The sequence below is a fragment of the Canis lupus genome, chromosome 2, assembly GCF_011100685.1.
Source record: "Canis lupus familiaris isolate Mischka breed German Shepherd chromosome 2, alternate assembly UU_Cfam_GSD_1.0, whole genome shotgun sequence".
NCBI lineage: Eukaryota > Metazoa > Chordata > Mammalia > Carnivora > Canidae > Canis > Canis lupus.
The window spans coordinates 15,977,073-16,004,387 of record NC_049223.1 but is presented as its reverse complement, the minus strand read 5'-3'; the positions used below and the strand labels follow the sequence as shown (position 1 = coordinate 16,004,387).

At 35.8% G+C, this 27,315-nt stretch overlaps 1 protein-coding gene across 5 annotated transcripts in view; it reads right to left on the bottom strand.

The window, feature by feature from the left end:
• Positions 1–27,315, bottom strand: part of MPP7 (membrane palmitoylated protein 7) — a 681,753-nt gene that overhangs the window by 74,545 nt on the left and 579,893 nt on the right. For all 5 annotated transcript variants that reach the window (XM_038529943.1, XM_038529945.1, XM_038529946.1 and 2 more), the window contains 6 exons: positions 23,378–23,509; positions 8,902–8,983; positions 8,244–8,329; positions 5,085–5,159; positions 4,663–4,859; positions 4,119–4,183 (listed from right to left, as the gene is read on the bottom strand). In XM_038529943.1, the coding sequence (XP_038385871.1) occupies positions 4,119–4,183; positions 4,663–4,859; positions 5,085–5,159; positions 8,244–8,329; positions 8,902–8,983; positions 23,378–23,509 (637 nt within the window). The remainder of the gene's footprint in view (positions 1–4,118; positions 4,184–4,662; positions 4,860–5,084; positions 5,160–8,243; positions 8,330–8,901; positions 8,984–23,377; positions 23,510–27,315) is intronic.

Sequence of the window (27,315 nt, the reverse complement as noted above, 5' to 3'; positions counted from 1 at the left end):
ACAAAATGCCACCAAAATTAAGAAAATACTTGACAAGGTTTAGGCATACAAATTTAATATAAGAACATAAGCAATCTACATGTTAATTTCTGAATTAACTTTATATATGAACACACTAAATAACACTGTTTAAGATGCCAGGAGAAAGAAGTTTACTTAATTTGAAAAGTTGTATTGTAACAACCTGGAATGTTATATATGTTACTCTCAAATGTTTGGCCTTCCAAAATATTGATACCATGTAGAGTGACTCCATTTGTTTACTCAGAGTTTATACTGTTGGTAGATTGTGATCTTCAATCCACAAAATGCTTGTTTTTGAATGAATTCAGTTATATGCTGTCTGAATGAACATCTCTGGTCCAGTTAAATATTTTTTTTTTAAATATTTTATTTTGTACCCACATGACAGCTAACCACAAATGGCTAAACCAAATTCTAAAAAAAAAGGTTTTGGGCTTTTACCTTCTAATCTTTAAAAGGCTAATAAATCATATCTCCTGGATTCTTTTTATTATAAGAATTATGTAAGAGGTGTTCTTGTAAAAAAAATTTTTTAATTAATATCATTCAATCAGTTGTAGGAGATATTTTCAGGTATTTCTATTTCGAGAACTAAAAAAGAAACTAAGCCATAAATAAAAATCATGCTGGAATATTCTACTGTAAAACAGGCTATTTGAATAAGAAGAGCTTTTTCTGAATACCATGTAAACTAGTTTTGAATATGTTACATACTATTGAAGCCAAAGTTATTATAATGTTTGTATTGCTAAGACGACAATTCTGAACTAATAAAGTTTAATTTCAATAGAAAGGGGACAAACAGTATTTTAATTAACCAAAGGAAATCATATTTCTTTTTAAAGGTTAGGTGATACCATATTGCTTTATATATGCAACTGAGCTATAAAAATAAGGTTTTGGCAGAAAATCAGAAAGTACTTTAAATTATATCGACATAAGAATTGCAAGCTGCCAAGTGTCTGTCATGAAAACTACTCCTATATGTTTTACTTGAGACTAGGATATGCTTTTAACTCATTTCCAAAACACTTAACTTGTATCTTTCATGTAATAATCTAAAAGTTGGTCATGTCAAAGAAAACCTATCAGACTTCTAGGCTGCTCTTCTGTGTCTATTTCTAATGTAAATCCATTATGTAAGAGCCTATCATGAGATGAAGGAGAAAGGGAGGGAACACAGAATTCTATGATAGGTTTCTTTGTTGGGCAAGCTATTCTTTGGAAAAAAGAAAAAAAAAAAGCAAAACAGGAGGAAGTGGAGGTAATTCCCTCTCTCAAGCTCTCAAGCTTCTATGATTTGCTTATGCTTTGGTTTTAAGAGTTCGTATTTTTTAGGAATGTTTAATTTCAAGAGGCAAACTATTTTGTTTGTTTGAAGCCTATTTTCTCAATTGGTATTAGACATGCCAGGATACTTAAGGGGAGGAAATAGCCAAGCATCAAAGATGAACACCACAAAGTTATGCATAAGGATGCCAGTTTTAAAGCCTGAAGACATCAATATTAGGGTTCCTGATTTTATCTACCAGGAAGCCAGGATCTCCAGCTCTAACACAAACATAAATGCATTCTCCACTCCTTTTTGACTTTGAGTTTGACATTGACTGAACCCCTATAGTTCCAGGGCTTTTCCTCCATGCAAACTACTTTAGTTATGATGATATGATGTGAGTCAAATAAAGAGTAAAACCATAGTAGTATAATTTTTTTTTGTGAAAGAAGTTAGCTGGCTAATTCAATACATATTATTACCTGACTGAAGTCATTATCCTAAATTTACCATTTAACACTATGTCCTAGGTTTTAAATGCACTTGCAAAATTTACTGCAGAAAATTATCAACATGACTACTTTTTAGTAAATTTAGAAATACCAACATGACAGAATTATTCTCCTTCTATAATTTTTACATTACAGAAATGTTCCTTAAAACCTAGTCTATGAATTATTATTCAAAGTCATATTACTAAAAGATTTTCTGTTAACTTTCTGTTTTTCTTCATAGCATTATTCTATAATTCAAAGAGCACAATGGATGTCCTATCCTAAAAATCTAAGTACCAAATGTTGAAGTCCAGGAAGTCTTGGGTCAGATGGTCTTTACAAGTATAGTTACGTAAAGAGTCACTATCAGATACACAGGTTATAAAACAAAGTGCTTTTAAATTACTTTTAAAATGTTCAGAACCAGTGTAATAATTCTTGCTTAACTTTTGAGTTCAGGGGTTTAGGAGACAACATTAAGTAAACTTCAAATGGAATTTTAATTCTTTGACAATAAAAGTAATATTTCTATTTAATCTTCATGGACATAGACTATCTCTCTAAATAAGGTCCTATTTGCTATTCACTAGTGATTTTGATAATATGGCCATATTTGTTTATATTATTATTATTATATTATTATTTATTTGAATCAAGACAACTTAAAAAAATAGAAAAGAAAAAAGGAAGTGTGAATGGGAATCAGTAAACATTCTTAAATGATCTTCGAAGGGCAGAAAAAATGAACTCTTAAAAAAATCCAGATAATAACATTTCACTAATTTTAGAATAAATATTTCTCAGATGCAAATATTAAAGACTATAATACGGAAAACTCTGAATAATAGACAAAAATCATCCATTATTAATTAACAGCTCTATGCACATGCACGGGCGCGTGCACACACACACACACACACACACACAATACCTCTGGCATTCACACACATTTATACTGAAATCAGTTTGGGGAGAGCTATTAAAAAGATAATATACCCATTTCATGTAGCTCTTTAAAGAAACACATTTATAAAAACTCTTAAATGAAAATTCACAATCATATCAAACTAGATATTTCTAAGTTGCCTAAGACTCAAATTGGGAGTATGGATTAAGATGCGAGTAGAATCACACTGATGTCCTTTTCAAGTTACACACATTTTATCCCACACGCATCAAATGTATTAGAAGGGTGCAGGCCCCCAATTTAGAAATCCCTCCAAGAGCAAGTCAGGTGGATGCCTGGAGCGCCTGCCAGTGAAAATTCATCACACTTAAAAACGATGCACCCTTCTGGTTAAACTGTATGCTTTCTGATGTCACAATCCATGTGGCATTCTGTGACAAGTGTGTTTTTATTCTGTCCAGACTTAACGAAGCAAGAACAAGCAGGCTTTTGAATCAGTGCTCCCCTTGAAGTATTTGCTTGCTTGTGAGATTTATACTTGACTGTAGTTTGGCTCTCTTATAATGTAATTCCTAGGCTATACGCGTCTACAAACTGACAGAAATAACAGGAGATGTGAAAAATGCAACAATACTAAAACCAGATGTTGGTGCAAAATTCCAGGACCGTTTATTTGTGCATTTTGCCTTTTAATGTATGAGCTCTATGTTGAAAACAAAAGGCTTTTTTTTTACTCTTAAAATACCTAGAACCATGAAACATTTTGAGGAGATGAAGTAGGAAATTTATGGGATGGGGACTTGATGGAGGTGAGGAGTGGGGAGTAAACAAGAGCTGAGAGGAGTATGAAGGGAGGGGGGAAAATGCACCCAAATCCACACTATCTTTTTCAGTAATCCTACACCTCCATCCTTTTTCTGCTCTTATTTTGATTTAATCTCATCTTGTAACAACTCCAAACAGGCAGATTAAAGGTTAGAGTGACTATGATTTCTGGATAAGCAAAGAATAAAAATAACTGTTCTTAGGCACAATGGCCTTTGTCAATGCCCAAGAAAGTGGTAGATTACCTCCCCCTGATTTTATGTCTCACCCAAACCTTCTAGCTTTGGAGAAATAAAGGAGTTGCATTTGAGGTTACATTTATAAAACACCAGAAGTCAAGAAGAGTACTGTTGCTAGTTAGTTTCTTAAAGTGTGAGTCATGGGTTTGTTGTAAACAACCGCAAACACCCCTTTCTTCAAAAAATTCACTTTAATATTCTACTGTGAGTTTCTTATTTGCTTGGTTGCCATGAAATGATGATCCCAAAGCTATTACAAGGCAATACAAGCTCTCGTTCTACCACAAACACCTGCTTTAGTAGTCAAAAATAAACAGCAAGATTTGGTTACTCTGCATTTTTATTAACAAACTTACATGATTTCCTGCTGGAAACTTTGAAGGGCTGAACTAGTATTTCTGGTCGTCTCAGAGCCAATCTCCTGGGGGAAAAAGAAGGTCAATGCCTATCAATTTTCAGTACAGATCCAAGATTAATATAACACCAAAATATTAAAAGTCCCAAGGGGAAAAAAAAATGGGAAGCCAGGGGAAAAAATGAACACAATGCAATCTATTCAAATTAAAAAATAAATCATCTACTTTCAAATTTTTATAAATCACCCTCCTCCAAAATCACTCTTCTTTTTTCCCCCACCTTTCACATCAATACAGTTTCAGATATTAATGTGCTATTTTTCCATTTGCTTCATAACAAAAACTGAATATGACCTGGTCCTGTCATATTATTTTTGGTCATTATTCATACTTAGTTAGACAAAACAGAAATCCAAACCTGAGGGATAAAGGATTCTAGAGCAAGGCTTTAGTGCTTATTTTATCACAACTATCCTCGAGTGATATTTTGCAGAGAACAAAAGGTCATTTGAAGAGAGACCATTACTGCATGCCAGTAGCTCACCTTTCCTGGAAATGCTTTGAGGGAATCAAACCTGCCCTGGGATTGGCATCACCTGCATGCTTTGCTTGCCACCATGTTGCATCATCTTGGCTCATAATCTGAAGAATATCTCCCTTTTTGAAAGAAAGCCCAGCTTCCTTACATGGAATTGCTTTATCCTCATTAGGGTTATAGTCAAAGAGGGCTTTGATAAACATCTGGAAGAGAGTTTCATTTAAAAGGAGTAAATATAAAAAATAAAGTGGAAGGGCCAACATTCTTCTCTAAGGATCATTTAAAAAAAAAAAGATTTTTTTTTTTTTTAAAAGAGAATACGAAAATGAACTTGTGACAAAGTGGGTACGTGTTAGACAGGGAAATATTAGCACCCCCCCACCACCACCACCAAAACAAACAAAAAAATATTTTTAAGTAATGATTACCTTGCCTTCTTTGGATGGTGTCTCCTCTTTGATGCTGGGTATAATCTTAAATGTAATTGCCCCCTGAGACTGAGCCTGAAAACAGAAGAAAGACTTATCAGAGAACTTCTACAGGCAAGGAAAAAGAAGGCAAAACAGGTAGAAAATGGACTGACTGAAAAATTTATAAGCCTGGGATTTCTACTCTTAGATAAGCCAAACTGAGAAAACTATTTTTGTAGAAATTCCTGCAGTATGAGAAAGCACTCAAGTTTGTCAAGTAAGTTAAAAAACACTAAACACTAAATCCACTTTTACCTCCTGTGCAGTTTCAAAATGCCGACGAATACATTACCATCCATGTTGAGCTACTTCAAAATAGAAACACAGAAACTGCAAAGTGCCTTACACAGACAATGTTACATGGTGAGGACAGATGATATGCAAGGTTCACATACATTTAAGTATTGGCACATCACGTTTTTAGGGACAAGATAGTTGTATTGTCAGTAACTCAGTTATAAATGTACGATTAACTTATACAGAATATGTATATACATTAGCTGCAATGTTCATCAGAAAAAAATAATGAACATTCACTGCTATTATATTCAAGTTAGTAAAATACAAAATGTAATAGATTAATTAAAAGATGGAAAGATTAATTACCTATTAATTTAATTAAAGCAAAAACAATACATGCAGTGCTTTTCTGACCGTCTCAGACCAGAGCAGATCTCCCCTTAATATACTCTCATGTCGGGCAGCCCCAGTGGCGCAGCGGTTTAGCGCTGCCTGCAGCCCGGGGCGTGATCCTGGAGACCCTGGATCAAGTCCCATGTCAGGCTCTCTGTATGATGCCTGCTTCTCCCTCTGCCTGTGTCTCTGCCTCTCTGTCTGTCTCTATGAATAAATAAATAAAATATTTAAAAATATATATATATACTCTCGCGTCTTTCTGTTTCTTTCTAGTATGTCTCATAACTGTGCTAAGTTATCATTTATACAATTATTTCTTAATATCTGTTATCCTGGCTAAATTCTTTTTTTTAAGATTTTATTTGTTCATGAGAGACACGGAGAGAGAGAGGCAGAGACATAGGCAGGGGGAGAAGCAGGCTCCATGCAAGGAGCCCAATGAGGGACTCGATCCCAGGACTTTGGGATCATGCCCTGAGCCAAAGGCAGAAGCTCAACCCTGAGCCACCCAGGCATCCTCCGGCTAAATTCTAAGGCCCATGAAAGCACTAAGTATCTGGCACATATGTGAGAGGAATGAGGGAGGAAAGAAAAGAGAAAGACGAGATTAGGCAGATAAAGGAAGAAGGAAAGAAGGAGAGAGAAGGGAGAATGCAGAGCTATCTCTGAGGCTCACTCTCGTAAACCAGGGCTCTGGTCTGGGGGAAAGGAGGAGGAGGCCCTGATTTGCATTTGCCAATGTCCATGGACCATAGTCAACTTCCATTTACCAGTGTGAAGTCCCTGAAAGCCCAGCTGGGAAAAGCTGCACAGAATCACCTCTTGCAAAAATAAGGAGGCAGCTCCAGGAGAGCACAGAGACTCAAGTAAAACAGGGTTTTAATAGTATCGATCTATCTATCTATCTAGATATCTAGATTCTATCTAAATTCGATCAGAATTTTACAGCAGGACCGATTTCAAACTGGTAATATCACTATTATTACCCATCATAAAACAATTCACCAATCTTATTAAGAATTCATATAATATTGAATTGTACAGGTAGAGAGAAAGCAAGTCTTCTTTATGACCTCTTCCAATTCTACTACTTTGTATGTGTGTGCATCTGTGTTAATGTGTGCAAAGCCCTTAGAACAGTGTCATTAAGGGTTCAACCACTATAAGAATTACTAGTATTACTAAGTCCTACAGGTCTATCAACCATTATGATTGCCATCACTTGGATGTACAATGGATTAGTCCATCAATGTAACCTTCTTCCTATTCCTAAATATTTTTTACAATCTTGCCTATATAATACATCTGCCAAATTATTTCCTACAGGTCAATTCCCAACAATTGAATTTCTTGATTAAAGGGTAGGCAAATTTAAAATTTTAATGGTTTCAGATAGCCATATCAAAAGGATCTACTAAATCCATCCCAGTACTGGAAGCATATAAGTAGAACTATGTGCCTAGAATCTGCTGACTATAGCTATTATTAAGCTTTTAAATTTTTCAGATGGGTTTTTTTGTAAATTTTTCTCTAAATATTTTTTCTCTTATTAATTTTTATGAACTCTCTCCATGTTAAAACACCTATCACATATTGACAATATTTTTTCTAAGCGTCACATGTCTTTAAAGTCATATGGCATCTTTTTCTATAAACAAAATTTTCAATTCTTGCAATCACATCAGTTATTTTTCTATTTGTATTTCACATCAAATTTAAAAAGTCTTCCTTCATTTTTTGGATTTTTAAAAAATATTTAATTCTTTGGAATCTGTTTTGGGTGTAGTGTAAAATAGGGACTGACTTTATTTTTTCTACTTGAATCATCAATTTATCCAATACCATTTATGAAATGACTTCACTGTTTTCCCATGGATTTAAAATGCCACCATCTTAATCATTACTAGATTTTTTTATACACAGGGTCTGTTTAAGATACTAAACTCTATTTCTGTATGTTATGTTTTCACACATTAACAGAGACAGCCTTCCTCATTTTTCTCCTTACAAATGAACTGGAGAATTAATACTATCAAGACCTAAAATAATTTTGTTCTGTTTTAGATTTCACAAGACATCTAAATTAGTTTCACTGTTTTAGACACCTTAAAAGCACAGCCTATAGTCTGGCCATATCGATGAGAGAAGGGAAAAGGAAAATGCATCACGAACAACAGGGTAGATGCCATCTATTATGTACCTATTTGGGACAAGCCCTGTAATAAAGTCTTCATATACATTAGCCCATTTAATCCTCAAAATACTCCAGTGAGAGATTTACCTCTTCTTGTTTTCATTTAGAAATGAAAACACTAAGGCAACACAAAGATTAAGGTATTTTCTGAGGACATACAGGAACTAAAATGAAACTGGGATTTCAACTCTGGATTGCTAAATCCAAGTCCTATATGTATAACCAAGTCTGAAACGTACTGATTCAATGTCATTTTTTACTACAATTTTAAAATGTTTTCAGCTTACCAAAATCTGAATTATTTCCTCAGGCCTTTTATCCTCGACTGGAATCCCATTCACTTCCCTAAGTTCATCACCAACATGAATAAGACCTGAAAAGTAACAAATTTGGTAGTAAATTAGCAGAGTTACCTACAAAAGAACTGCTATTTGCAACAGTGTCCAGACTCAAAGCACTGTTTGGTTCCCTTAATACATTTGAGGAGACCTTTATGCTTCTCGGGTTTCAGATTCTGTGCCTCTCAACAGCAATGAATCAGGGACTACCATGTTATAATGCCGGCAAAGAAATGACATCAGCATCCTGGTCTTTGTCTAGAAATGTACATGATTTTCACCTAATAAAAGAATTTTTATTTTGTTTCAAAGGCTGCACACTTGCAGTAGTATTTTTCAAAGCAGAACCACTTGAAACAGATCTTAATATAACTTTGGAAGCCCATGTAAACTTAGATTGTAGAGTGAGAATTATTTATTTCAATAGGTTCCTACAATTCAATACAGAGAAGAGTATCTTATTATTCTGAGGTATTACATCAAATGATTGTTATCCTCTTACTTACATGTTGGAAATGTTGCCCATGAAATACAACATGACCCATCCCTGCACCTAGTGTTGAAACCCTTACCACTTCATGTTTTGTTTTGTTTTTTAAATCCTTACCACTTCTATCTGCAGCTCCTCCTCTCATGATTCTAGCCACAACGATGGCTCCAGTCTGCTCATCTTTTTTAATGGTAGCTCCCTTTTAAGGAAAACAAAAAAAAGTACTTGTGAGTAAAGGTGTGCGTTGGGTGGTAGGAAAGGGAACAGAAATAAGGATATTTATCTGGAAAAAGTGAGAACAAATACAAAAAATGAAAGGTACGAGGCAGGAGGAATAGACATCATGCCCCTTGTCTTACAAACACTCCTCTCTTGGTACAGATTTTCTATCTGAATCTATCAGACGCATCATCTATGATTTTCAGCACAATTTAAGAATTTTTCAAATCTTTAACCTCTTCAACTCTATGAATAGTAGAAATACCTTCTTTCCATGAGAATATCTTGTATTTGAACAGTATTTTGTTTTGCCCCTCAACAGCATTTTCTCATCTCACTTTGTCTTTATAATACCCCAGCAAGAAGGTAGGCTGTACTGAGATGAAGTGAATACGAAAATCTTACAGAAATTAGAAAACTAAAACTCAGCTCATCTGGCTTTTAATTTAGTCTTCCTTTATTACTCCATTATGGTAAAGGAACTCAGCCATGATGACAAAGAAAGAGGAAAAAAAGACTTCAATTCTGACTTAGTCACAGCCCTTACCTAATGTTAAGATAAACTAATGGAAGAAAGATTTGTTACTCCAAGGTCTTTATGTACTAGGGTTGTACTTAGAACAAAGAGAACTAATGTTTTGGCATGACATTAGGAAACAATTTCAAAAAGAGTCCAGAAACTCTTCATTTATGCATGTTCAGAAGCAAATTAATGGAATGCGGCTTTGTAAGAACACCAGGCATAAATGGTTACTTTGAACACCTTTTTATGACTTTACTTCTAAGAAACTGGCACTGGTGTTCCAGGAAAGCCTCTACAATAGCACCGCACAGCTAAAAAGATGCACATTAGGTGGTGGCAGAAGTCACACTCAAAAAGAAAGTGGAATTCTTCTCACATATCAATAAACACATGTGTATCATTAAAAAAAAAGATATGTAAACAAAACTAGGAATACGTTTGTAATACGTATATTTCACATGACAGCTATCAGATACATATCTAATAATGGTAAAAAAAAATCAAATCATTAAATGATCAGATGATTTTGTGACATTTTTCATCCCCAACTATACATTCATCCAAAGACTAAAATGAGCATCTCTCCACAATCATTAACACCAAACTCATAAAGACCCGTCACTTAACTGTAATTTCTGCCTTTAAACAGTTAACTTATAGCCAAGATGACTAGAAATGTAATATTTTTAAATAAAAACTAGTATTATTAAATAAACTTTCATTTTCCTTAACAATATCTCAAACCTTCCCATCAAAGTATGCTTCACGGCAGAAGGGTCTGGTGGCCTAATTTAAGATTAATTACCCATTTTTTAGATTGTTCTTTTTCCCACCATTTTCCTTTTGTACCTGAAGGTAAAATTGGTATGTGACATTATATGACTTTCGGGTATACACCATTACAATTTGACACCTGTATGCACCATAAGGTGATTACCACTAGAAGTCTAGTTACCATCCATCCATCACCATATAATGACCCTGTTTCACCTATTTTGTCCCCTACCAACTTTCTGGTAGCCACCAATCAGTTGTTTATTATCTAGGAGTTAGTTTTGTTTGTTCATTTGCTTTATTCTAGGTTTCACATATGAATAAAATCATATGGTATTCGTCATCCTCTAACTTCTTTCACTTAGTATAGTACCTTCAACATCTATCCATGTTGTCACAAATGGCAAGATTCCATTCTTTTTTAATGACAGAGTAATATTCCATTGTATACATATATACACCACATCTTCTTCACCTATTCCTCTACCAGTGGACATCCACATCCTTTCCAGGTCTTGACTATAGTATATAGTGCTACAATAAACACAGGGGTGCATGTATCTTTTCAAATCAGTATTTTTATATTCTTCAGATTAAATAGCCAGAAGTGGAAAAGATGGATCATATGGTAGTTCCAGTCTTAAATTTTTAACAGTATGGGGAAGTTTCCATAATGTTTTCTGTAGTGGCTGTACCAATTTAGATTCCCATAAACAATGTACAAGGATCCCCCTTTTCTCCATGTCCTCACCAAGACATATCCTATCTTGTCTTTTTGGTAATACTTATTCTAACTGATGTTAGGTGATGTGTGAAATCAGTTTTGAGTTGCATTTCCCTAATAAATAGCGGTGCTGAATATATTTTCATGTGCCTACTGGCCATCTGGATGTCTTCTTTGGAAAAAATGTCTATTCAGATACTCTGCTCATTTTTAATTAAGTTATTTTGTGGGGTGTTTTTGAATTGTAGGAGTTCTTTATATATTTTGGACATTAATCCCTTATCGGATACATGATTTGCAAAAATCTCCTATTCAGTAGATAATCTTTTCATTTCAATGATTTCTTTTGTTGTGCAGAAGTTTGATGTAGACCACTTTGTTTATTTTTGTTTCCCTTGCCTTTAGAGTCACACCTACAAAAATATTGCTAACACATGTCAAGGAGCTTACCACCTGTATTTTCTTCTTCTAGGACTTTTACAGTTTCAAGTCTTAAATTCAAGTCTTTAATGCATTACAAGTTAATGTTTGTATATACTGCAAGACAGTGGTCAAGTTTCATTCTTTTGCATGTGGCTGTCCAGTTTTTCCCAAAACCATTTATTGAAAAGACTCTTTTTTCTCCATGGTATGTCATTGGCTCTTTTGCTGTAAATTAATTGTCCATATATGTGTGGGTTTAATTTTGGGCTCTCAATCTGTTCCATTTATCAGTGTGCCTGTTCTTACACCCATACCAAACTGTTTTGATTGCTATAGCTTTGTAGTATAATTTCAAACCAAGGAGCATGATGCCTCAAACCTTGTTCTTTTTTTTTTTTTTCAAGATTACCTTGGCTATATGGGATCTTCTGTGGTTCCATACAAATTTTAGAATTATTTGCTCTAGTTCCATGAAAACTGCCCTTGGAATTTTGAAAGGCACTGCATTGAATCTGTAGATTGTTTTGGGTAGTATGGACATTTTAACAAAATTAATTCTTCTAATTCATGAGCACGGACTATCCTTCCATTTATTTGTGACTTCTTCAATTTCTTTCATCAATGTCATAGTTTTCAGTGTATGGATCTTTCACTTTCTTGGTTAAATTTATTCCTAGGCATTTTATTCTTTTAAATGAGATTGTTTTCTTATTTCCTCTTTCTGATAATTCATTATTCATGTGCAGAAATGCCATAGATTTATGTTATGTTGATTTTGTATCCCCCTACTTTACTGAATCCATTTATCAGTTCAAACAGTTTTGGTGTAATCTTTGGATTATCTATATATAATATGGTACCAACTGCAAGGAGTGACAATTTTAGTTCTTCCATCCTTGAATGCCTTCTATTTCTTTTTCTTGCTTAATTGCTATGGCTAAGACATCTAATACTGTGTTGAATTAACAGTGGCAAGAGTGTGTAATCCTCTTCTTGATTCTGATCTTAGAGGAAAAACTGTCAGGTTTTTACCATTGGGTATATTAGCTGTGGGTCTGTCATATATGTCTTTTATCTTTACTCACCTTGCTAAGTTTGGATCATATAAATCCAAGTTGAATCTTGTCAAATGATTTTTCTGCATCTATTAAGATCATATGGTTTTTATCCTTTATTTTGTTAATGTGCTATGCCATGTTGATTAATCTATGGGCACTAAACCACCACCCTTGGATCTCTGGACTAAAACCCACTTGATCATGGCTTATGATCCATTTAATGTATTATTGAATTCATTTTTTGTTAGTAATTTTGTTGAGAATTTTTTCATCAGTGTCATCAATGATATTGGCCTGTAACTTACTGTGTATATGTGGTATTCTTGTCTGGTTTTGGTATCAGGATAATGTTTCAAAAATAATAAAGTGCTCCCTCCCCTTTAACTTTCTCTAACAGTTTTTAAACAGTATGCATTAAATCTTTAAATGCTTGATAAAATTCATTTGTGAAGCCCCTTAGACTTTTGTTGGGAAATTCTAATTATTATTCAATATCCTTGCTAGTAATTAGTCTACTTAGATTTTTTTTTCTTTATGACTTGGTCTTGGAAAATTGTATGTTTCTAGGAATTTATCCATTTCCTCTAGATTGTCCCATTTGTTGGTGTATACTTGTTCATAGTCTCATGATTCTTTGTATTTCTGTGGTGCCAGTTGTAACTTCTCTTTCATTTCTGATTTTACTTGAATCCTCTTTTTCTTGATGAGTCTAGCTAAAGGTTTGTCAGATGCTTTATCTCTTCACAGAAATAGCTCTTAGTTTCATTGACCTTTTCTATTGTTTTGTCTCTTTCCTTTATTTCTGCTCTGGTCTTTATTATTTCTTTCCATCTACTAACTTTGGGCTTCCTTTTTGTGTCAAATTAGATTATTTTTACTTGAGGAAGGCCTGTAATGCTATGAATTTCCCTTTTAGAATCACTTTTGCTGATTTCAAAATTTTTGGTTTGTGGTGTTCCTATTTTCATTTCCATCCCCAGGTACTTTTTAATTCCTTCTTTGATTTCTTCAATGACCCACTGATTGTTCAGTAGCATGTTATTTGATCTCCATATTTGGGAGGGTTTCCCAATTTTCTTCTTGTATTTGATTTCTGGTTTTATACCATTGTGGGTGGAGAAGATGCTTGATATTTCATCTTCTTGAATTTATTGAGACTAGTTTTGTGGCCCAACATTGTCTATCATGGAGAATGTTCCATGCGCACTTGAGAAGCATGTGTATTCTGTTCTTTTTGGATGGAATATTCTGCACATATCTATTAAGTCTAACTGGTCTAATGTACTGTTCAAAGCCATTATTTGCTCATGGACTTTCTGTTTGGATGATGCATCCACTGATGTAAGTGGAGTGTTAAAGTCCCCTACTATTACATTCCTGTCAATTTCTCCCTTTAAGTCAATAACATTTGCTTTATATATCTTGGGTCTCTATATTTGGTGCACATATATTTATAAAGGGTATGTCTTCTAGTTAGATTAACCCTTTTCATTATGTAATGCCTTTTTTGTTTATTACTATAGTTTTGTTTTAAAGTCTACTTTGTCTGCTATTAAGTATAGCTGCTCGAGCTTTTTGTTTCCATTTGCAAAGAATATATTTCTCCACTCTCACTTTCAGTTTAGGTATGTCTTTACTTCAGAAGTGAGTTTCTTACAGGGAGCATATAGACATGTCTTCTCTTTTTTATGCATTCAACCACTCTGTCTTTTGACTGAAATATGGAGTTCATTTAAAGTAGCTATTGATAGGTACATACTTACTGCCATTTTGTTAATTGTTTTCTGGCTGTTTTCATAGTTCCTGTCTATTCTTTTCTCTCTCTTCACTTCTGGCTCAATGCCTTCCTTTTATAATGTTTAGTTTCCTTTCTCATTTTCTTTTGTGTATTTTGTATAAATTTTGCATTATGGTTATTGTGAAGTTCACTTATAATTTCCTATTGTAGGTCTGTTTGAGTTGATAGCATCTTAAGCTGCACATAGTCCAAAACTTTACATTTTTCCTTCCTGCCTTTCACATTTTATATTTATGTCACACTTTACATCTTTTTATTTTGTGCTTCCATTAACGGATTTTAGTTAATTTTACTATTTTTGTATTTTGACCTTCACACTTGCCATATTAGTGACTGATCCACTACCTTTACCATATACTGACCTTTTCCAGTGACATTTTTACTTCCATATGCTTTCGTAGTATTTAGTGCCATTTCTTTTTCAGTTTAGAAAAGTCCTTTTAACATTACTTACAGAGCCAGCTTAATTATGATGAACCACTTCTGCTTTTGCTTAAATCTGTAAAACTTTTAACGTCTCCTTCAAATCTGAATACTAAACTTAGTGATAGAGACTTCTAGGGTAGAAGTTTTCTCCTTTCAGCACTTGGAATATGTCATGCCACTCTTCTCTAGCCTGCAAAGTTTCTGCTGAAAAATCTGCTGATAGCCTTATGGGGTTTCCCTGGATATAGTAAGTTGTTTTTCTCTTCCAACTTTTAAGATTCTCTTTTACCATTTTAATTATAATGTGTCCTCCTATGGATCACTTTGGGTTCTTATCTGGAACTATCTGGCCTTTATAGACCTGTAGGTCTATTTTCTTGTCTTAATTTAGAAAAGTTTTCAGCTATTACTTCTTCAAACAAGTTTTCTGGCCCTGTCTATCTTGTATTTGGACCCCTATAAGAGAATATTATTCCACTTGATGTTGATCCAAAGCTTCCTTAAATTATTTTCGATTTTTTTTTCATTCTTTTTTCTTTTTGCTGCTTTGTCTGTGAGACTTCTACTGCTTTTTCTTCCAGCTTGCTGATCTGATCTTTGGCTTCATCCTGTTGAGCTGCTCTAGTGTATTTTTCAGTTCAATTACTGTGTTGTTCAGTTCTGTACCTTGTGTTTGAAATTTTGTTGTATTTCTCTTTGTTGAGGATCCCATTGTGTTGATCCAATCTTCTTCTGAGTTCAGTGAGCATCCTTATGACCATTACCTTGAATTCTTTATCAGATACACTGCTTACCTCCATTTCATCAATGTCATTTTCTAATGATTTCTCCTGTTTTGTTTGGAACATTTTCCTCTATCTCCTCATTTTGCTTGATTCTCTGTGTTTGTTTCTATGTATTAGGTAAATCAATCACATCTCCAAATATTGAAGCAGTGACCTTTCAAAGGAGATGTCATATGACCTAGGAACTTAATCCCCTCTGGCCAGAGCTAGGTGCTCAAGAAGCATCCTCTGTATAGGATGCATTAACCTGTTTGCTATGGCAGAGCTATGTCTGCAATGCAGTGTGTATAGGGCTAGTGCCCAGCCTGGCTGTAACACACCTCTGTACTGGGCACTACAAGGCTGCACTGTGGCAAAGGGGTGGGCAGGGCTGTTGGGATGCACAGTTACAGTGTGGGGGTTGGCAGGACTCTCAGCTGGGGACATCCACGTGTCTAGCAGATTATAGGAACAGTACCCAAATGATTCCTACTCCCTCACCAACTTTAACAAAGTAAATAAGGTCACAAATATGGCATCTGCCAATGTCTCCATCCCTGAGGAAAGTTCCAAAAGTTTCCTGCCTCTCTGGTAAGCACTCTAAGATTTGTAAGTGGGTCTCTTTCACATATGGTCTAGGTGCTTTTAAATTGGGAGTTTTTGTGCTAGGTTTCTGGGTGAGTGAGTCTGTACATGAGCTCTTAGGAGCAAGTTCTTCATTTCTTAGAGTTCTATGTTTTTCCTGAATATAATCTCCAGTTTGTTGTGTTTACTGCAGGTCCTGTTGACTTATTCTGTGATTCAGAGAAGTTGACAAATGTTTATTGAGAACCTACTCTACCACATTCTGTTCTAAGAGCTTATAATACATTGGTGAAACAAACTAAGCATCTCTGACGGCTCATGGAGCTGACATCTAACAAGGGAGAAGGACAATAAACAAAAGATGAAATAATTAGATATACATAGGTTAGAAGGTGTTATACTATATGTTGGCAAATTGAATTTAAATAAATGATTTAAAAAATAAAAAATGATAAACAACCTAATATTTAATTTATTTTTTTTTTTTAAAAAGAAGAAGAAGGTGGTAAACACTATGGTTATGAGAGAGGGCGGCATGGGGGGGGCGGGGGAGATCAAGAGTGCCAGGGCAGGTAAAAGAAAGATAATGTCAAGATGCAGGCCTCAATGAGAAGATGACATTTGAGTAAAGAAATATTAAAAAGGACATGAAGGAGGGGATGGCTGGGTGGTTCAGTTGATTAAATGTCTGACTCTTGATTTGGGCTGAGGTCATGATCTCAGGGTTGTGAGATGGAGCCCTATGGGGATCCTCGCTCCATGTGGAGTCTGCTTGAGAGTTTCTTGCTCCCTCTTTCTCTCTCTCTGCCCCTCCCACTTCCCTCTTAAAAAAAAGAAAAGGGTGGGGGAGATGAAGGAGAAATAGCACATAGGTGCTCAGATGAGGTTATGAATGGAATGATCAAGGAAGAGAAAAAAAGCTATTGTGGCTGAAGTGAAGTAAAAGGAGAGAAGTAGGAGGTGAGGTCAGATGGTTAACAGAGAGCCAGATCATGTAGGTCATTGTGAGAGCTCTGGACTTTATTCTGAAAGAAACAAGGAGAAGCTGAACAGCAGAAGTGCTATACTCTAACAGGTTTACTCCACCTACTATGTTAAGGGTGAAGGAATGTAAGAGCCAAATGAGGAAACAGGCTGGAGGTTGTTAAAATACTCCAGGGTACCGATGAAGGAAGCTTGGATCTGACTGGCAGAAGGAGAAATGATGAATAGTCTGGCTATATTATTGGTAGAGCCTAAAAGATCTCCCAGTAGACTGGAAATGGGACACGAAAGAAGAAAGGTATCAAAGACTGATTCTGACTTTTGGCTGAGCAATTAGAAAGATGGGATTGTAATCAACTAAGAGGAGGTATCCTAGAAGGGATATGGATTCGAGGACAAACATCAGTTTACTTTTGGACATGTGAAGACAGAGATGTCCACTGGACATTTTAATGGAGATATCAAGTACACAGATGGACATACACATTTAAAGCTCAGAAAAAAAGTTCTGGAGGAAAAATAGACCTGGGAATTACTGACACACAGAAGATTTTTAAAGCCATGGGCTGGATGAAATCATTTCTAGGATGTATAGATAAAGAAGAGCACTCCAGCACTGAAGGGTTACTCTGTTATACATAGAAACCTTGAAACAGAAGTGCTTGCTAGCTGCTGACTCTACCTATCCCTGGAGGGTGAGATATGTACCCTGAGAAATAATCTCTCACTTTCTACATTATACTAGCACTTGACTCAATTTTCGATTCCTTCATTCTTGAAGATTATTACATCCATATTCCTTTCCATGCCCCTATTATCACAATTCTTTGAGGTATTTCTAGTGGAAGATCCTTGCATGAAAATAAGATCAAGGGGATCCCTGGGTGGCTCAGTGGTTTAGCGCCTGCCTTTGGCCCAGGGCGTGATCCTAGAGTCCCGGGATCGAGTACCGTATTGGGCTCCCAGCATGGAGCCTGCTTCTCCCTCCTCCTGTGTCTCTGCCTCTCTGTCTATCATAAATAAATAAATAAATCTTAAAAAAAAAAAGAAAATAAGATCAAAACTCAATAAAATAGAGTGCATTACATGCCATATCATACAAAAGTCTATAGTTCTATGATACACATGGCAAAGGCAAAACGAATAAAACTGTATCTAATGTTTAAATATTTACATATTTTCTTATTTAGTTATTTTACATTTATTTTATGTGATTTTTGAAAGGAGTGGGGGACACAAGCAGTGGGAAAAGCAGAGGGAGAGGGAGAGGATTTCAAGCAGGCTCCATGCTCCACAAGGAGCTCAGTGAGGGGGTGGGGAGCTCTATCTCATGACCCTGAGATCATGACCTGAGCCAAAATCAAGAATCAGATGGTCAAGTGATTGAGTCACCCAGGCACCCTGCTATTCTGTATGATTTTGACAAAACAGAGAGTATAGAGAACTTCAGGTTAGATTGAAAAGTTAAAATTCTGGTTAAATTTGTCTTGGTACTACTGCAAAATGGTTTATAAAGCAGTATTGCAGAGACCAGGCTATCCTGTAGGCTGTCCTACACAAAAACTGCATTGCTTACAATACTGCCAATATTCTAAGACCTCCTCCTTAAACTGGTAGCACAGGTGATTTCAGTTGAATCTTTGAAATCAAAGTGGTTTCAAGTATTGTCTACCAAACAATTGCATCAAGTATATTGGAGACATTTTTAAAAATATAGTTTCCCAGGCCCCACCTGAAACTTACTGATGCAGAATTTCTGGGGGACAGAGACTATGAAGTCTGCATTTTAAGTAAGCACCTCCGGTAATTCTCAGAATACCCCTAGTAGTTTAAGCACCACAGTTCTAAAAGAAACAAGACGGTATCCCTGGGTGGCTCAGCAGTTTAGCGCCTGCCTTCGGCCCAGGGTATGATCCTGGAATCCTGGGATCAAGTCCCACGTCAGGTTCCTTGCATGGAGCCTGCTTATCCCTCTGCCTGCGTCTCTGCCTCTCTCTCTGTCTCTTGTGAATAAATAAAATCTTTTATAAAAAATAAAAAAATGAAAAAAATAAAAGAAACAAGAAGGACAACCCATGCCAGAAACTGAAAATCGGGATCATAATCTACTCACTCACTAATAGAATGTCATTTTCTTAAGCTTGCCAAAAAACTGTTTATTATTATTTCTGGATAATTAGATACAGATAGAGATTATTCCAAATTCATAGGGAAGGATGATAGCTCTGCTCTGTGCATCCTAACCAGTGCTTTTCCCTCCTTCTCTCAATTCATTCATCCATCCCTCTCCTCAAACTAACAGCCTCTCACCTTCCCACTGCAAATACCTACATGATCTGTGTTCACTGCCTCTTTTCCCTAGAAATGGTCCTCTCCTTCAACAACTGTCATCTAGAGCTCCCACCTTGTCATTCTATGTAACATTTACTTAATGCCTGCATATGGCCTAAAAACTGGCAAAGCATTTCAAACACATAATGCTAGCTGATACTCAAAACACTCTTGAAGAAGCATATCTCCTGATTATCTAATAAGGAACCTCAGGCTTATTTCACTGATATTTCACCTCAGTCCAAAAACTAAAATTACATTTTTAAGAGATTTATTTATTTGAGAGTGTGCATGTAAGAGTGGCAGGGGGTGGGGGGCAGAGGGAGAGAAAGTGAATCCTCCAGCTGACTCCTTGCTGAGCATGGAGCCTGCCAAGGAGCTCACCCCAGGACCTAAGACCATGTCCTGAGCTGAAATCAAGAGTCGAATGCTTAACAATGAGCCACCTAGGCACCTCCAAAATTACATTCTTAAATAACATTGATAAACTAACACCTTGATTGCTAAATCCCTCTTGAATCCTTTGCCAAAAATTTCCTGACCATCCAATCACTAGAATTTTATTTCAGCTTGGCTTCCCTCATCTTAACTATTTGATTCTTACAACCTGGATTCATTCTCCTAAGAATGCCTCAGACTCAACCTTCTCTCAGTTTCTGCTTCTCCTCCTACCCCCTGCCCTTTTGGTGGTTGTGGTTTTTCCAGTAACCTCTCCAAAATGACAAATGACATTTGACAAATGTAAAACGACAAGTTTGCTGAAAATGACTATTTTCTACAGTTCATTTTTTAAACTTTTACTTTTAAATAATGGAGAAACAAAATTGTTTAAATTCATGTAAAAATAGCAAAAAAAAAGAAAGATTATGAATAAAAATGAAATGGAATTAAAATTTTTAAATACCCCACACTTAAAAGGAAATAAAAATGCTATTAAGTGCAAAATGCTATTTGGCATTATGAAGTTGCCAAATTATACCTTGGTATATGAATTAAGAAACTGATCAAAAAAAAAAAAAGAAAAAAAAAGAAACTTAACAATTGAATAATCCAAGAAATGCTTAAAATAGCGCCTGAATACACAAATAATACATATTGGGAGAACATCCTCATGCTTAAGACAAATAATTAATTTTTAAATTTTATTTATTTAGAGTAGGGGGAGGGGCAGAGGGCAAGAGAGAATCCTCAGCAGGCTCCATACTTAGTTAGCATGGAGCCCAGGGCACGACCCTAAGATCATGAATTAAGCCAAAATCAAATCAGATACTCAACCAACTGAACCACTTAGGTTCCCTGAGAAATAATTATTTTTAAACATCTTAAGAATTCAACCAAGTTTAAAATTTATCTGGTTCTATTTCCTAAATCCCTAGCCTCTTCCTAGTACCTGCATAGCCCCGCAGGCTCTACAGAACCATAGGGGCACTTGAAAGTTTTCTTCCCATGCATTTCCTTCTATTCTTGCTAACTGGATAGTTAGCACTTCTCACCACCTACATAACAACATCCTGGGGTATTTGTTCTCCCCCTCTTGCACTGTTTATCTGAAGATTTGCCTGCTCTGACTGAATCTAACATATGCAACTCTCACTCTTATCCTACTTCAGACTCTTGTTTTAAATACGCTATGTTATATAAACTTTAAGAAAAGAGGGGTATTTGGGTGTCTCAGTCGGTTAAGCATCTGTCTTCAGCTCAGGTCATGATCCCAGGGTCCTGGGATTGAGACCTGAGTGACTCCCTGTTCAGCGGGGAGTCTGTTTCTCCTGCTGCCCCTTCCCCCAAACTTGAGTGTGCTCTGTATCTCAAATATATATGTAAATAGAATCAACAAACAAGAGAGAAAGAAAAGAGAGCTAACAAAGGATGATTATGTCAACCTTAGGTCTAATTATTTCAGGTTTACATGTTTACTAGTGAGAGCATGTGATCTATTCAAGAACAAAATATGATAATACAACTTCAGGTTATTTTGTATACTTCATTCAATTGCTTTTCAAATTGAAACTAATTTATAGAGGGCCAGTTAAAACTTTTGAAAACTGTCAATGCAGTGCATACCTAATTTCTTTGACAAACATTTGGAAGATCGGATTTGCTCAGGAGAGGCTTGGGACTTAAATGTCGCTGATGGCAGCTTCAACATTAGCTCACCAAACCAACACACCAAAAACTGCTGCCCCTGGGAAAACTGATCAAAGAAATTACTACTGATGAATGACTGAACTCCTCAAGGTGGTCAGCGTTCTGATTACCTAAGAGCCTGAATTTGTCAAAAACAAAACTAAAAAATGTATTTCTTATTGTGGGATGCACAGAAGCCATCAAGCATTAGTTACTTTATGGCAATAGGCTCTGAGATAGATCTTTCTACATCTGAACTATATATACCATCTATCCCTACTAAGTACGTCACCTCCACAACAAAGACCAAGAGATATTTAGGTTACCAGTACAGATTTCTAACCACAGATGAAAAGCACAAATTTATCATCTACATGAAACAATCTTAGCCAGGAACACAGGGAGCAGTTCCCTTATCTCAAATGCAGATTTATTGGTGTCTTTTTCTGGGTAAGAGTATTCAATGCATTTATCGAAGGTACCAAAGTTGCCCTTACACAAACAAAACATGAAAATTACCTAAAAGGTACAAGTTATAAAGACACAATATGGTATAGAAGAAAAAACTAGTATTTGAAGGTAAAAAGCCAAGTTTGGACCTCAGTTTTACCACTCATAAGCTGTGATACCTAGGGAAGTTGCTTCTTTGTCTATCAGTGCCCTAGTCTATCACAGTGGAAAAAATATGTGTACTATGAGGATTAAATATACTGTATGCAAAGTACTTCACCAAGTGCCCAGCATGTATTGCATTATCTACTGCTTTTGCTTTAAGAACACAAAAGTAACTTAATTAGGAAAAAATGAGCTACAACACATTTAAAATCAACTGCTACATGATGAAATGTATTTTTCTTCCAAATGTAGTTCCATCAAAATATGGATACACACTACACTCGTATCCTATGGCTGTGCAAATGTGCCACACAAATTTAGTGACTTAAAACAACACAAATGTATTATTTTACAGCTTCTGGAGGGAGGAGGGCCAAAATGAGTGTTCTCGGGCTAACATCAAAGTGTCAAGGGGTTGTGCTCCTTCTGGACAATCTAGGGAAGAATCTGATCCGCACTTTTTCCAGTGTCTAGAAATTTCGGGAATTCCTGGGCTCATGGCAACATCACTCCAAACTTTGCTTTAATTATCACATCTTCTTTTGCAACTCTGACTTCCTGCCTCCCCTTTCCACTTCAGTAAAAACCCTTGTGATGACAGTAGGCTGACCAGATAACTCAGATAATCTTCCCAACTCAAGATTTTTACTGAATCACAAATCCCTTTGCTATGGAAAGTAATATTTCGCAGGTTCTGAAGATTAGGACTTGATGTCACTGGGCACTGCAGGGGACATCATTCTGCCCACCATAAACCCTTCAACATAATCTGACATTGTATAAATTCTGGTGCTAAAATAAATGGGTACATATACACTTTGAAATAGCAGACATTTGATTAATCTCTCATTACTTTAAAATAAATCAGCTTCCTAGACAAGCCATAGGCAATTTTTTTAGTTGCACCATTTGATCTTAAATCAGCTGTGACTGGCACATGCTATGCTGTCTTTTATAAATGTCAACATCACATTGTATAAATTGTTGCTATTTATAACCAAGAGAATGTCTGTCATTTTATTTGGCTTTTTTTCTTTTTTCTAAATAATCTTTCTTAGACATGAATGCACTATTTAAAGTTTGACAACACACACACACACAAATAAAAATTTAAAAAATAAAGTTTGACAAACACAGGAAAAGTATGTTTCAAAGAGAGGAATAAATGGTATGTTCCCATCAGATATGGCTTTATCATGATATCTACTCATACCTAAGCACAAAATGTAGACCCAAACTCACCAGTGGTTCTCTATTTTTGACCAGACGAATGATTTTAACTGAGTCTTCCTCATCATCAATATCATCTGGCATTGGAGGTAATACAGGATCATAATTCTTCTGAGCCACAGTATCATGTACAGAAAGCAAAGCCTTTCAAAATCAAAATTTGGAAAAAAATTAATCAAATGTAAAATTCCAAGCATATCCAACTATAAAGAAAATCAAATTGGCATTACAATTTTGACATAGCAAGGCAACTACTTGAAAATGAGGAGCTTAGAAACAGAAGTATAAAAAAGAGCACAAGGCAGCTCTACTTCCCTGCCACACCACCCCATCCCCAAAGCCACTAACGTAGGACAAAAATCAGCATAAAAGTCTTCTCACCTGCATATTCTCTGGTTTATCCTTTTAAGGGTGGCAACTAGGGATGGGGTAGGGGGCGGTTATTACTTTTTCTAGGAGGGAGAAAGTGAAGCTATAGGTACATTGTTCGATGAGCCAGTAGAAGTCTAAGAGAACTGTATTTTTCCCTCCCTACTGTTAGCAGAACACACACACACACACACACACACACACACAAAACGAAACGCTGAGCAATATGACTTTCATTTTTTCCTTGATTTTCTCACAATTTCACTTTTTGTGTAATAAGCTAACATGTATATAAAAGAATAAAAGTTTTTCTAGTCATGAATGTCATGGTGGTAAAACTCCACAAACACTGTGAGATTGTCATTATAGACCAATGACCAAAAAAACACTCAAACCTTGACATGTCACAACTATTTTAGGAGAATGCATTTTAGACTTTTAACTACCATGTTGCCTAATCACTACCACCACAGTCCATAAATTAGTTTAGCCAGAAGCCTAGAAATCATCTTTGAAACCAATCTCTCCCCCACCTTACACTCCCCAACGTGGGTTGTAAGTATATTTAACATTTCTGTATATAAGACAAACAATTTTTCCAAGTGGTTGTCCCAGTTTTTACCTTTGAGTTATCTCAGGCTGCCCCTTGAGTCCTTACCCAAGGCATATGCATATTAAAAAAAAAACTACCAAAAAGGATTAGAGCAGTGGTTATTAGCTGAGAACAATTTTACTGCCCAATAGCCACTTGGCAATGTCTGGAGACAGTTTGGGTAGTCAGAGTGTGGAGGATGCTACTGCCATCTAGTGCGTAGAAGCCAAGGATGCTCCTAAACATCTGACAGCATACAGGGCAGTTCCCTGCCTTCCCCATCCCTTCAAACATTTTCCAGCTCCAAAATATCAATAGTCCCAAGTTTCAGAAACTCTGCATTACAGGGAATAATCCCCAAAGATCACATAGGGCAGGAGTGGCTCCTGGTTCCATCAGTCAGAGGGGAAAGGCTTGGCATTCACAGGGCATTGAGGACACTTAACAGAGGGATATTGTCTTTATACTGGGAAACACTTAGTCCAAGATTAAACACTGCTAAGATCTCAGCTAACAAAGCTTAAAAGCAAGCCTCTGAAGGATCAACATGTTTCCAAGTAATTCAATTATAATAGGGAAAAAAACCCTAAAGAATATTACCTATAAAAATAAAAAATATCCAGCATCAAACAAAGTAAAACTCATGATGACTCAGAATCAATTACTGACAGGAGTTACTAGACAAAGGAAGACTTAAGAAAATACTGCTCATGAAGAAGACCATAACACCACAGAACTAAACCCTGAAAATTACACAGATGACAGAATTATATAGAACCAAATCCTGAAATTACAGATAGACTGTAGACAAGGAAATAATACCTATTATATAATTGTATCCTAAATGTTTAAAAAGCTAGAGGAAAAAATGAAAATCAGATGGGCAATATATAAGAAAGATTCAAATAAAACTTCTAGAGATAAAAGATACAATGTATGAAATTTTTTTAAAGTGCACTGAGATTAACACATCATTAAAGCAACTTATAAACTAACAAGAAACACAAAGATAAAGTAGAGTAAAAAATTATGAATGGAACATTATTGAGCTATGAGACAACTTATATACACCTAATTGGCATCTCCAAAGAAAGGAGAGGTGCTAAAAATTATTTGAAGAAATATGGCAAAAAATATTCCAAATTTGATTTGGGGGGGGGGGAGCCCCTAGGTCCAAGAAGTTCAAAATATCCAAGCACAAAAAAAAAAGTAAAATAAAATAAAAAGAAACCACCAAATTGCTTAAAACCAGTGAGAAAGTTAAAATTGGCCAAAGGAAAAAAGGTAAAAATGACAACATAATCAGAAACAATGTGAGCTACAAGGTAATAGCAACATCTTTTAAACACTCAAAGAAAACCAGCAACCTAAAGTTCTATACCCAGCAAAAATATCTTTAAGTAATGTGAGCATACTGAAGACTTATTAAAAGACATACAAAAGCTGAAGGAATTCATCACCAGAACAGTTGCATTACAAAATACGGTATATGAAGTCTTTCAGACAGGAAGATAGGAATAAGAGTGGATGGGAATATGGATCTATAAAGAGTTGAATGAAAAACATCAGAAATGTCCCCTATCTGTGTATCTATGAAAACTATCTTGCATATAGCTATGACTAACAGATGGCTAATAAACATCTTTTAAAATAAAATGATTATTATAGTTGATAGACAATATTAACACCAGCTATGCATTTTCCCTCGTTAGCTTTGTATTCACCTCCATGTCTGCTTTCCAAAACACCTTTTAAGATTTATAGATATCAAGTTCCTAATTCTTTATAGTTTTGCTTTACAAATATTTTTGCTTAGCAACATTTTCATTTTGGACAACTAAATGTAACTTTGTATTCTATTTGCCTGCTTTAACTGTGGTGACACTATTCTTCAGTATATACATTGTCTTTTTGTAAAAAAGGCAACACCTAAATAAGAAAATTGTATTTCCATATGCCATAACCCCACTAATCACAACTGATGGGTTTAACGGTTGCTCAGAAAACTACACAGGAAATTGAACACTAGGCCTTGTAACTCCTCAGGCACACAGGCTTTCCCTGCTTTGGATCCCCTCGGGTCAATTCTATGTTCTAAGTTTCTGTCAGGTCCACAGAGTTAAGTGTCTAACTCAAAAGAATGAGTAACACTGATTTATTCCTCCAGAAGGAAGCTTCACTTTTCCCTTTTGCATGCTTTAATGAAGTATCATCCATTCTACATGTTCAGGTGATGAGCAACTTCTGGTAAGTGCATGTTTTGGAAAGCTGAAAAATTGCAACAAATCCTTTTATTTTATTGCCTTTTTAAAACCTATCAAATTTTCCCTGACTTCCTGAATTATAATACCATATTCTAGAGATGATGTCATTTTGTTGTTTTATCAAAAACAAGCCACTGAATGATGACTCCTATAGGTTGATTTGCCTTTACTGTGGCCACATGATGCCACGGAGTGGTCATTATTTTTAATGTCTCTCTTTGCTTCCCCTAGAAACAAAGTGTCTGTAAAGATCCACATCCTTTCATCAGTGCCCTCAAAGGCTATCAATACTATGGCTCTTCTCCATTCGATCACTGCAGGAAGCTCCCATACCTTATCACATCCACTGAGGCCTTCTGTTACAGCCCCACTTCCTTTTTCTCAGCACCTGTTGTCTCTTTGATGCTTCATTACTTTTCTTGGACTTTAAGATTTGGACAGTAAGACTGGATTTTATAAACATTATTGAATAATAAAAGTAATTATTATTGATTGTATATGGCAACCAACCAATCAATTGACAGATATCTTTAAAAATATTTATTTACTTATTTGAGAGTGAATGGGCAAGTGAGCATGGAGGGAGGGGCAGAGAGAATCTCAAGCAGACTCCCTACTGAGCCCAGAGCCAGAAGCAGGGCTCAATCTCACAACCCGGAGATCACGACCTGAGCTGAAACCAAGAGCTGACTGCTTAATGACTGAGCCACCCAGGTGCCCCTCAA